The following is an 11,722-nucleotide window of genomic DNA, read 5'->3' on the forward strand; positions in this document are numbered from 1 at the left end:
TGCTAAGAAGGTACAAGGAAAAGGAGGATCTGCTTTTGTGTATACTGAGAACCTTTCCTCAGCCTACAGGAGTGCTATGGCAACAAGGTCCACTTCTTTGGATATATCCCCATATTTCTCCTAATAAAACACACAGCTTGCTGTGTTGGGCGTTAAATCTTGCATTCAGCATTTTGGTATTTCACCAAAGAAAATTATTATACCATATACAACAGCTCAGATAGAAACATTGTGTGCCTTGATAGATGACTGGGCCATATTGCGCTGTAGTTTTGATGGAGAGTTTGACAATCATTATCCTAAGGATCCGTTGCTACAATTTTTTACTGAACACCCAGTGATCTTTCCTAAGATCACTGCCTCAGAGCTTTTGTCTGGAGCGTTAGATATTTATACAGATGGCTCCAAAACAGGTGTAGGTGCCTATATGGTTGTTCTCAAGAACCAGTATTAATTCAATACAGTCCAGGCACCCCCCAAATTACAGAATGTAAAATTGTATTGGAAGTTTTCAAAAGATTTCATGATTCTTTTAATTTAATTTCTGACTCTGCTTATGTAGTTAATGCGGTGCGCTCACTTGAAATTGCAGGCCAATTCGGGTTTAATTAGTACTGTATGTCAAATTCTTTTTAGAATTACAAATTTGATTTGGGCCAGAAAAATAAATTTTTCATACAACATATTCGAGCTCATACTAATTTGCCTGGTCCCATGACCAGTAATAACGCCTGGTGGATGCTAGTACTTTCGTAGAGAGTTTATTTTCATGCCGCTCGCTTGATCTCGCTAGAGAATTTCATCAAAAAAGTTTCATGTTCCTGCCTTTACTTTCAACAAAAATTTAAAATCTCTAGAGCTACAGCTCGTGATGTGGTGTTAAGTTGCCAAAATTGTGTTCAATTTCACCACCTCCTCATGTGGGGATTAACCTCGTGGTCTGATCCCATTAAAACTTTTGGTAGATGGATGTCACACACATATCTCAATTTGGAAATTTAAAATATGCTCATGTTTCTGTTGATACCTGTTCTGGTATTATACACACTACTCTGATGACTGGTGAAAAGGCTCAAATGCCATTAGTCATTGCCTAGAGGCTTGGGCAGCCTGGGAAAGCCTGATAGTCTCAAGACAGACAACGGGCCTGCCTACACTGCTAAGTCCTTTCAGGCATTTTGCCAAACAATGCATGTCAAGCATACTACAGAATTGCCATACAATCCCCAAGGTCAAGGAATTGTGGAAAGAGTACATCGTACCTTAAAAGAGCTTATAAAAAAACAAAAAGAGGGAATTGCCAGCAGCTGAACACAAAAGAACAACTTTTTAGCTCTTTTCTCTAAATTTCTTAAATTTGGATGTGCATGGCTGCTCTGCCACAAGTGGATCGCCATGCTGCTACTACATCTATAACTAATGCAGAAGTAAAGTGGAAGGATGTCTTAACTGGATAAATGGTGTGGCCCAGATCCTGTGATCTCGAGATCTAGGAGCTGTTTGTGTTTTCCACAGAATCAAGAAATCCAATTTGGGTACCTGAATGCTTGACCTTAAAAAATTGACTTTCTGCTCTTCCCTGAAGATGAGACTCTGAACCCTACTATTACTACTGGGAATGGTAATACAGGTTAATTCAATCACCTTGTGGGCTATTGCCAGATCCTGGCCAGTACCCATGCCAGTTCATAAAGCAATTCTACTGTTTTGCCAACCTTTTTCTACCTCCTGTTTGCGTGATGTTCCTGTATAGTGCCAAATGGAGAAAATGCCCCAACGGTATGCCGCCACTAACCTTTCTCTGTTGCATACCTTATGTTTTACCATTAAAGACTCTTCCCTACCCTGTATTTGGTTACAGAGCCACATTAGCTAATTGTTGAATCCTATAAGACAGCGCAATGAACACCGGGATTATCCTGGCTTTTGAGTCAAATCGCCCAGGGAGTCTCTTCACCCAGCGAGACATGTCAGTCGATAATTCTGCTGATCTGAACATTACAACACTAATTGTGATGCATAATGTAGTGTTCCATCACGCCCAGGGCAAGGTAACTATGCACAGAATAGCTCTACCCGTCATAGAGTCTTACCTGCTTGCCCCTGCATCAAGGGTTTCCACCCCAATTTTACCCCATGTCAGAGTCCATTCCATAGAACAAAACAAAACAATTCCTACCGGGATTTGAATTTTCCCTCCTCTTGGCCATGTACAGTATGACTGGGGGAGAATAAGACATGGCAAGCATAATCTCTGGCCTTTGGTTTTAATGGGTGCTGTCCAATGAGCAAAGGCATATACATCCTGACCCCCCTTTAGGGTTGATGGGTGAGAACTTCACGTTGTATAATGTTTCAGCTACCAGAAAAAATGATACCAGGTTGACCAATATTCAATATAATAACCTCTTGGCAAATAATACTGCCACTAGTACTAGTATATGTGCTAGATCACCAACCTGAAGACACGGGGCCCGTGGCAGTAAAGGTGACTTTAAATTGGGTAGGCGATAGTCATGATGTAGTCCTAAGCTATTTAGCAATGCAAGATTGACCAATGACACCCAGATGGTTAAGACCAGTCATTTGTTAAATCCCAAAGGGAGGCAAACCCAGATAGCTTTCCTGTTCTGTGATAGATGAGATTTTGGAATCTGCCGCCTCCCAACAACCAGTACTGAGCATGCGTGGGGTTTTGCACCTGATCAGTCTCTGACCAATCAAGCGTTACTATGTTAATGGAGGAACTGGTTCATGAAGAATTTCATGCCCATTTGGATCTGGCCTTCTATTAGCCATGGCAAAGGGTGATTTAGTTCAAGAACCAATCCCTGAAAGGATGACACAGCTGTCTGCAGTCCCTAAGAGGTTTATGCATTACTTGCCTGGCCAACTTTTCAGCATTCTGAACAGAGCAAAGAGAGCTGTAACACTTATCTGAAAGGAACACTTAGGGCTGGCAACTATCAACAAAGAAGGGTTGTCCTGCAGTAAACTAGGCTGACCCCATCACAATTGAATCCAACTGGGTTACTAATGCTTTCCCTTGCCGGAGGACGGGCACACCTGGGGGCTCATAATCCTGGGGACAGGACAAGGCTCTGGCCTTCCCTGTGTCTCCTTGGATCACAGACTCTCCCCATATCACAGTGATGGAGAGGGCAGATGGAGGTGACAGGGCTGAGGCCTGAGCCCATCAAAGACAAGAACTGACTGAGCACACCTGGGCACAGCCCTGTCCACACTCAGCTCCCACATCCCCACCTGTCCCACCAGACACACACAGCTTAGTGACACAGATCTCTGGAAGCTTCTCATCTGCCATTGTTTATTCAAAACAAAATCAAACAAGCAAAACCCCAAAACAAAAAAACCTCTAATTCCATCCAGTAATTAAAAGCCATCCACACTTGGGTCAAGGATGTGACGAACACTCAATTCTTATTCTCTCAGCAAGTGAGGGGCTGAAGCTTGAGGGTAGCATGGTGTCTAAAGAGAACTGAGGGCTCTGGATGTCACAGGAGAGACCTGAACACATCGTCTGTCACTCAGTCCACTCCAGGCAGCTGTCTTCATGCTAGAGAACGAGAGTCACAAACCATCACTGTGAAGACAACAGCCCAACAACCCTCCACTCACAGGGGATTCTGGGAGTCCCTGAAACCCAATCATGTCCACATTGCCCTCCCCAGTCAGACCCAGAGTCACCTTTACAATGTGGGAGAGACATCAGAGCTCTGGCAGCTGTCCCTGCCTAGGGCAAAACAAAACATACGTATATATGTATGTGTTTCTGTATATGTATATATGTATATGTATATGTGTATGTGTAGGTATGGATTCACATCACAGTAAAACTAGACCCCAGAAGATTTCTCTGGAGGAGCTACTATGGATTCCGTGAGCTCCCCACATCTCCAGCTTCACCCCAAAACCCTCAGGGACAATCCTGCCCCCAACACTAACCTGGAGCAGGGGCGTAGTCTCCTCATATTCCACCTGTGAGAAGAAAAGCTGTGAGAGTTCAAGGAAGGTCTTCACAGGAGGAAGTTTCCAGAACTGACAGAGGACCAAGTTGGAGACAGCAGCAATGTGGGGTGTGGCCATGTTTGCCATTAAGGAGCACAGCACTCTTCTAAAGTGGGCTGAGGAGCCACTCAGACCCTGCCCATTCCTACCTATGTTTCTCCTCCTCACACAAACTCCAATGAACAGCTCCAATGATGGCCACAGCTCCAATGATGGTCACAGCTCCAAGGACAACATAAATAACATTGGTTTCCATGTTGGAGTCGGTGGATGGAGGCAGCTCTGGGTAGGACAGGTTCAGGAAATGAAGGAGGGTGTCATGACCCCACATCTCTGTCCTGACCAGCTCAGGGTCTGCAGAGGCTCCAGCTTTCCCTGGCCCCAGCTCTGTACCCACACCCTCCTTACCCCATCTCAGGGTGAGAGGCTCAGGCAGCCCCTCATGCTCCACATGGCATGTGTAATTCTGCTCCTCCCCAGGAGGCACCACCACAGATGCCCACTTCTGGAAGGTTCCATCCCCTGCAGGCCTGGTCTCCACAAGCTCCAAGTCCTGGATCAGGTCCTCCCCATTCAACTGCCAGATCAAGGAGATACCAGCAGGGTAGAAGCCCAGGGCCCAGCACCTCAGGGTGACATCACCTTCAGGTCTGGGGTGAAGGGTCACATGTGCCTTTGGGGGATCTGTGTGGAAGATTTTGAAATCACACAGTTAAGAAGACAAACTGACATCTATACAAGGCACAGTTAAATCAATGATGACACTGAACTGTGTGTGTCTGACACTTCAACTGTCATCTCACTAGTGAGCTGCAGGGAGAGCTGGTCCCCTCAGCACAGAACTGTACACTTTCCTAAGGGACTCAGAAGCTAAGAGGGAATCCACATGAGCCAGTGGGTCAACATGGCCGTCCTTACATGGTGTTTTATAGCATGAGGTGGGTGGTCACAGAACAGAAGAGGGAATGGAAAATAATTTGTTTGCAGACAAACACTGCCTAGAAGCAAAATAATGCCTTCAGGGAAAAAAAAAAGGAAAGGAAAGGAAAAGGAAATATGAAAAAGAGAGAAGAAAAGAAAAAAAGAAATCCCACAATTTATATTCCTCCAGGGTACCCCACAAGGGCTCATGGGACCATTCTCCACTGTAGGAAGAGAGAGAAATGGGGTGTGGAAGAGAGGCAAACACCACATCAGGGAGGGATCTGTGAGAATGTGTTCTTTGGAAAGTTCTAGAAACTGGGGGAACCAGCCTAGTGTAGTGGAGTCCATGTCTCCTATGAGGTAAAGGAGACTTCTGGTCCTGAGGTGTAAGGGCTGACACACTCAGCAGGACAGGAGTCAGTGTCCTCAGAGAGTGGGTGTGGGCAGAGAACCTGGCCTGGGAGAGGCCATGGCTGACAGCAGGGAGCCCCTGCTGTTGAGTGGGGAAATTCTCTCCTTCCCTCCTGAGAGGGACTCAGAACTCTCCAGGGAGAAGGCTGGGCCCTGGGAGAGGCAGTGCAGTCACTGTGATGAGGGATCAGGAGACCCAGGGACACTGTCTCCCCTCTGAGACAGGGGCATCACCCAGCTGAGGGTTTCTTCTTCCCCAGGACTGAGCCCCAGCCCGAGGGCAGAGGGAGGAGAAGCCCGCGGCCCCCGCACCTGAGCGCAGCAGCGTCTCCTTCCCGAGCTCCAGGTATCTGCGGAGCGACTCCACGCACTCGCCCTCCAGGTAGGCCCTGCTTCTCTCTGCTTCACCAGCCTGATCCCACTTGCTCCGGGTGATCCGTGCCGCTGTGTCCGCTGCCATCCACGTTTTCAGGTCTTCGTTCAGGGCGAGGTAATCGCGGCCATCATAGGCGAACTGCCAATACCCGCGGAGGAGGCTCCCGTCCGACCCCACGTCACAGCCATACATCAACTGGAAGGTGTGAGAGCCTGCAGGACCCCCGCGGTCAGACCCTGCCCCGCCCCGGCCCCGTCCGCCGGCGGACTCCTCCAAACTAAAAGGGAAACCCGTCTGGGTCGGTTCTGCTCCTGAACCTCTTACTTGGGACCCGAAAGTCTCTGGCTGCGTAGGGACGGGAAGGGGTCGTGACCTCAGACTCGGGGTCACTCACCGCCCTCGCTCTGGTTGTAGTAGCCAAGCAGGGTCCTCAGGCTCACTTGGAACCACTGCTCCTGTCCCTTGGCTCTCTGTGTCTGCCTCTCCCAATACTCCGGCCCCTCCCGCTCCATCCACCGCGCCCGCGGCTCCATCCTCGGATTCTCCACGTCGCTGTCGTAGCGCACGAACTCCGTGTTGTCCACGTAGCCGACAGAGATGAACCGGGGCTCCCCGAGGCCGGGCCGGGACACGGCGGTGTGGAAATACCGCAGCAAGTGTGTGCCTGGGGGCGGCGTGCGGTGAGACCCCGACCTCCTCCCGGGACCCCGGGCGGGTGCGCGGGCCGGGCGGGGAGCAGGGCTCGGGGATCCGGACGCGAGTGGAGAAGGGGCGGGGGTCTGGTGTGCGACGCGGGGACCGGGCTTCCCCGATGCCCCCCCCGGCCCCGCCCCTCCACGCAGAGGCCGTTTCCCTCCCGACCCCGCACTCACCCGCGCGGGTCTGGGTCGGGGCCAGGGCGGCCGCCAGCAGCAGGAGCAGCGTGCGCGGTGCCATCGCCCCCATCTGAGATCAGGGACCGGACTGAGTCCCGCGGGCTGCGCGGACTTTATAACTCCTGTACCATGACGACGCTGATTGGTTCACAGGGTTCACGGCACCCAATGGGAGTGAGAATTGCCAGCGCGTCGTCAGTGTCCGGGCAGAAGGACCTGACACAGGTTAGGAGCAGAAGTGAAACTGGGGCCATGGGGAATCCCCAGCCCCGCCCCTGACCTCACCGCCTGGGGACTCAGACTTTGCCTGAACCTTGGGCTGTGGGACAGAGCGCTGTTTGTCATGGTGTCACCCAGAAGCTGTGTGGACACCAGGAGACACCCGCAGGCCAGGCTCCCTGTTTGCTCTCCTCCACCCTCCTCTTCCTTCTTCTCTTCAGAAGTCAGACCCTGGAGTCTTCTAGAAGAAAAGTCACTTCAGGGAACACAATCACAACACAAGCCTTGTGGATGCAGTGGAGAGATGCTTCTCCTTTAAGAGGAGGCATTGGCCTGCAAGCCCCTCCCGGACCCCACAGAGACCAGGCTCTCTTCACTTGATCAGTAGTGTGGGGAAATATTAAATTTCTTCATTCTGTGGATCTCTCCAAATCGCAGCCATAGAACTGAAATGGAAAGAAGAGGAGAGATGGGTGGGGGCTCCTGAAGAGAGTCACCCATCACACAGAGCAACAAATGTGATGACCACAGGTGTGAACTCCAGTCCCCTCCCCATGCAGGTCTCCACAGCAGCCCAGCAGCCTCTCCAAGATTCGGCTCCTGTTTCAGTGAACCACTCTTAGGTGCTGTGAGTGTTTTCCATGGGAACCTGAAGCTCTTAGGTTCCATCCTGACTGACCTAAGGATGCGGTTGGGATAGGCAGCCCCACAGAAAGGATCTGTTTCTGTTACTTTTCTTCTCATTTATTCTGTTTTTTGAGACAAGGTCTGTCTCCACTACTCTGACTGTCCTGGAACTTACTATGTAGACCAAGCTGGCCTTGACCCCACAGAGACACATGGCCTTTGCATCCTGAGGGCTGGGTGTCACAGTTTCCCTTTCATTGTTATGTAGAAACACCATGACCAAGGCAACACTTCTAAAAAGAAACATTCAATAGTGGCTGGGTAACAGTGTCAGGGGTTTAGTCCATTATAACAGGAAGCATGGCAGCTGCAGGCAGACATGGTGCTGAAGGAGCTGAGACTTCTACACCTTGATCCAAAGGCAGCCAGGAAGAGGCTCTCATTCCACACTGGGCAGAGCATGAGCACAGAGACCTCAAAGCCCTTCCTCTCAGTGACACACTTCCTCCAACAAGGCCACGCCTACTCCCACAAGGCCACACCTCCTAATAGTGCCACTCTTTGTGGGCCAAGCATCCAAACACATGAGCCTATGGGGGCCACCTATTCAATCAACCACAATAGGATTGAAGGCCTGTGTCAGCACACTAGCTCTAGTTAGTTTTTATTACTGTGATAAGACACTATGACCAAGGCATCTTATAAAAGAATATGTTTAATCTGTTCTCTAGTTTCAGAGGATTTGAATCCATGATGGCAGAGGAGAGGTGTGGTGGGAACAGCTGAGAGCTCCCGATTTGATTTGCAAGTAACAGACTGAGACACTGGGAATAGTGAAAGTCGATTTTTAAAAAATTTTGATATATATAATATATGTAATATAAAATATTATTGTATATAATATATAATATTGTATATAATATATATAATTTATTCATAAAGTACCTGTCTTCAGACACCATAAGAGGGCATCAGATCTCATTACAGATGGTTGTGAGGCACCGTGTGTTTGCTGGGATTTGAACTCAGGAGCAGTCGTTGCTCTTAACCACTGAGCCATCTCTCCAGCCCAGTGAAAGTCTTTTAAAACCTCAGTGCACACACCAGTGGCACACATCCTCCATCAAGGCCACACCTCCCAATCCTCTCTGAACATGGCCTCAGCTGGATTTGAAGGATTCATTCCCATGAGCCTGTGTGGCTGTTCTCATTCAAACCAGCACAGCAGTCACTGTGAAGTGTAAGAGGCCAGCAGGGTTCTGGAGATGTGTCCAGTGCAGGCTGAGGGAAATGCCCTCACACAGGGCACTCTGCTGAGTTAGGTCTCCCCCTTTGTCTCTGTCTCCTCCTGCTCAGCCCCTCTGTGTCTCTGTCCCTCAGGTCTCACCCCATCCGTGCCCAGCTCCCCTCCCTCCTGAGCTCTGCACTGACCCTGTCTCTTCCTTGGCCTCTGGTTTCTCTATGGCGTCAGCCAGCAGCTGTGAGGCAGCTGTGTGGTTCCTGAGGCAAACATTCCAATGGTGGCTGGGGAGATGGCTCAGCAGCCAGGAGCACTTGTTGCTGGTGCAGAGGATCCAGGTTGAGTTCCCTCAGCACACGGTGGCTTCCACCATCTGTGACTTCAGTTCCAAGGGATCAATGGTTGTGTACCTACATATTTATATGCACAAAGAGGACATGTCATGAAAATAAAATATAAAAATATGATTTTAATAATCCTGCCTGTCTTTCTTCTACACATCGAGAGTGTGAGGCCAGGGGCGGAGGGCACAGTGCTGTTCAGACAACAGTGGACCACCAGCCAATGAAGAGAGCTCTGTAACAGGAAGGTAGAGATCAGTGAAAGAGTGTATTGAAATGACAGTTTGCAGAACAGCATAAAATTAAATATACAAAAGATCTTTCACTGTATGGACCTACTGTGCACAGTGGATCACAGCCTCATCCCAGGGAGAAGACACAGTGTGTGCTGATCTTTGTAATTGAGCAGATGTCAGTTTTGATTCCCCATGAACAAGATGAAATTCCACTCAGATGGTTGGATACTAATTTATAACAGACCAGGACATCCAAACATCCAGAATGTTCCTCAGAGAAAGGTGTCCCCTTTCCCCATCTTCCCTCCCACAGCTGACCCTCCAGGTCTCACCTGTTGAAGATGGTAGAGAAGCGTCCCATTCTTGTCCAATGGCGCCACCTGGTGGAAGAAACAGAGAGGACGGAGTCTGAGCCCATGGAGCTGAGGGTAAAGGGGACCCAGGCTGGCTGAGCTGCCCCAGGGCTTCCTTGCTGTCTGTGCTTCTCCAGGGCTCTCAGGTCTCATGCTGCCCTGCTCTCATCACACTTACATCCAGAAGAACTTTACATGCTTTTCCACCCGTGGGAAGAAAACTCCCTGTAAGAGGGGAGGCAGGAGGCAGAGCCCCGAGTGCTCAGAGGAGCTGCAAAGCCCCAGAGTAGTTGCAGAACTCTGACCTGGACTATGATGTTGATTGTTTGATGTCAGCTACATGGGGGTTAACTAAAACCCCAAAATGGAGGGCACCATCTGTGAGGCGGTTTTGCTTAAGGTGAAGTGGGAAGATCAGTTTCTGATCCTTTCCTTTGATGGAGGAAGAGACACCTGTAATCCTGATTATTTGAGTGGAGTCCCTCCCCGTTTCTAATCTGGCCACACCTTCTGCTGGAGGCCTCAGTGAAGACATGGAAGGAATCACTTGCTCTTTGTCTGCTTGCTCTTGCTCCTGCCCCAGCTCCTGCTGCTTCTGTGGGACATTCCTGCCTGCCCGTCCTTGCTCTGCATAATGACAGCAGACTTACATTTATTTATGGATGCCTAGGCTTCATGCTGGGCCTGTCCCAGCTTCTCCTAACTCAGTTATCCCATTTACACCATCCTAAGTTCTGCCATGTGGCTGCTCACCTCTCCTCAGATTCACACATCCCGACCCCTCTGAGTCTGGGTGGAGAATCCCCCATGCTTCTCTCTTCCCAGAGTTCCTCCCTCTGACCACAATCCTGCCTTCTACTCTCCTTGGCTATAGGACATAGGCTTTGTATCTCATCCTTCAGAAGGTGCTTTAGGTAGGCAGGGTAGGACGGAGAGGCTTCCTCACACAGGGCACAACAACATTACCTCAGCATTGCCCCCGTTAGTCCTATAAAAGGCAAATCTTTCTCTGCCATCATCAACTATATACAGTGAGAACAAGGATAAAAACATAATTATAAAGAGTTAACAATTATTCTTCATTAAGAATTATTATGTATTTATTTAATTATTTAATTAAGAGGAATTAATTTTACAAATGAGAATTTTAATTAATTCTTAATATTAAAAATATAAGAATCACACTCATAACGTCTGGTTCCTTTGTATCTGCCAACCACTGAGAAACTATTATCTGTCCTATGAATCCAAAGTCCTATCTGTCATGAATCCAAAGTTCTTTGCCTAATTCCCTTTGCATCGTAACTTGAAGTTATCCTGAAAATATCTTCCTAGACCTAAATCATTTTCTTAAATCTTAAACAGCTTACAGTTACTGTGAGACTGTAGCTATCCAGTCTTCCTCCCCATCAGTGACCTGAGAAGGATAAATGTTCCCTGAGAAAACGGGAAGTGCAGAGCAAGCAGCTTCAAAAGCTGCAGAAATGGCAGAGATTGCTGGCTGCGTGGACAGTCACCCAAGATTCTTCTGCAGTGCTGAGGCGTCCAGCTTCAGGCTGCTGGCCCAGTGTATGGTGGACATCTTTGTGGAGCAGGAATATTGAAGGACTCCCCGACTTGTCTTGGCAAAGCTCACAGTCATCTTCCTCTGTGTTCTGCTTGTCCCCTGTTAGGACAGCTTGCAGTCTGCAGTTGAAGCATGGGCAGGTTTTGGCTGGTGCCCAGCTTTGCCACATTTGAAGCAAACTCCATATGGAGGTTCCTCGATGCCCTCCATCCTCTCTGAATTAGAATGTATTGTGGCCAGGTCCATTTGAGTCTCACTGTTACGGAAAGCCTTGTGTTCATAAAACATTCTGAACGCCACATTCTGTACATGTCTGTGATTCAAAGACCCCCTATCTATTTCTAGTTTATCAGAATAGGCAAATGTTGCTTGTTTCAGCCATCTACATATTTTGACTTTGGAAACATCTACAAGAGGCTAAAGAAAACTTATTTCTGTAATTAACAAAACTTGTTCCTAACCTCTCCATAAGATTGATTGACTACCCACTTGCAGTTTTTATTTTTCTTGAACTGTTTGCANNA

General features: G+C 48.6%; 3 protein-coding genes and 1 long non-coding RNA gene across 11 annotated transcripts in view; 1 reads left to right on the top strand and 3 right to left on the bottom strand.

Annotated features, from left to right (window-relative positions):
• LOC116887433 (RT1 class I histocompatibility antigen, AA alpha chain-like) overlaps positions 1 to 11,722 on the top strand; it is a 106,636-nt gene that overhangs the window by 24,532 nt on the left and 70,382 nt on the right. The gene's annotated exons all lie outside the window — the stretch shown is intronic.
• The window catches only part of LOC116887408 (RT1 class I histocompatibility antigen, AA alpha chain-like), a 75,321-nt gene that overhangs the window by 20,288 nt on the left and 43,311 nt on the right, over positions 1 to 11,722 (bottom strand). For 2 of the 8 annotated variants that reach the window (XM_032889007.1, XM_032889005.1), the window contains exon 1: positions 6,613 to 7,243. The exons of 1 other annotated variant lie outside the window; for it this stretch is intronic. In XM_032889007.1, the coding sequence (XP_032744898.1) occupies positions 6,613 to 6,685 (73 nt within the window). In that variant the 5' untranslated portion in view covers positions 6,686 to 7,243. Of the gene's footprint in view, positions 1 to 3,488; positions 3,605 to 3,708; positions 3,755 to 6,612; positions 7,244 to 11,722 lie in introns of those variants that run through there. 5 more of the 8 variants (XM_032889014.1, XM_032889011.1, XM_032889017.1 and 2 more) reach the window with 4 other exon arrangements.
• On the bottom strand, positions 4,175 to 6,409 carry LOC116887557 (H-2 class I histocompatibility antigen, alpha chain-like). The gene is made up of 3 exons (XM_032889186.1): positions 6,135 to 6,409; positions 5,677 to 5,952; positions 4,175 to 4,713 (listed from the first exon to the last, which is right to left on the bottom strand). Exons 1-3 carry the CDS (start codon positions 6,271 to 6,273, stop codon positions 4,175 to 4,177), a joined length of 954 nt encoding a protein of 317 aa, XP_032745077.1. The 5' UTR covers positions 6,274 to 6,409.
• Positions 9,151 to 9,826, bottom strand: LOC116887451. The gene is made up of 2 exons (XR_004386218.1): positions 9,611 to 9,826; positions 9,151 to 9,277 (listed from the first exon to the last, which is right to left on the bottom strand). It is a non-coding gene; the product is annotated as an uncharacterized LOC116887451 (long non-coding RNA).

The sequence above is a fragment of the Rattus rattus genome, chromosome 18, assembly GCF_011064425.1.
Source record: "Rattus rattus isolate New Zealand chromosome 18, Rrattus_CSIRO_v1, whole genome shotgun sequence".
Classification (NCBI taxonomy): domain Eukaryota; kingdom Metazoa; phylum Chordata; class Mammalia; order Rodentia; family Muridae; genus Rattus; species Rattus rattus.

What these genes read in the sequence shown, in the direction of transcription:
- LOC116887557 (XM_032889186.1), bottom strand. Translation starts at nt 6,273, where the DNA reads ATGGAGCCGCGGGCGCGGTGGATGGAGCGGGAGGGGCCGGAGTATTGG. An exon ending in CTACAACCAGAGCGAGGGCG is followed by an intron (nt 5,953 to 6,134) that starts GTGAGTGACCCC and finishes GGGGTCCTGCAG; the next exon opens with GCTCTCACACCTTCCAGTTG. An exon ending in GGAGACGCTGCTGCGCTCAG is followed by an intron (nt 4,714 to 5,676) that starts GTGCGGGGGCCG and finishes TCTTCCACACAG; the next exon opens with ATCCCCCAAAGGCACATGTG.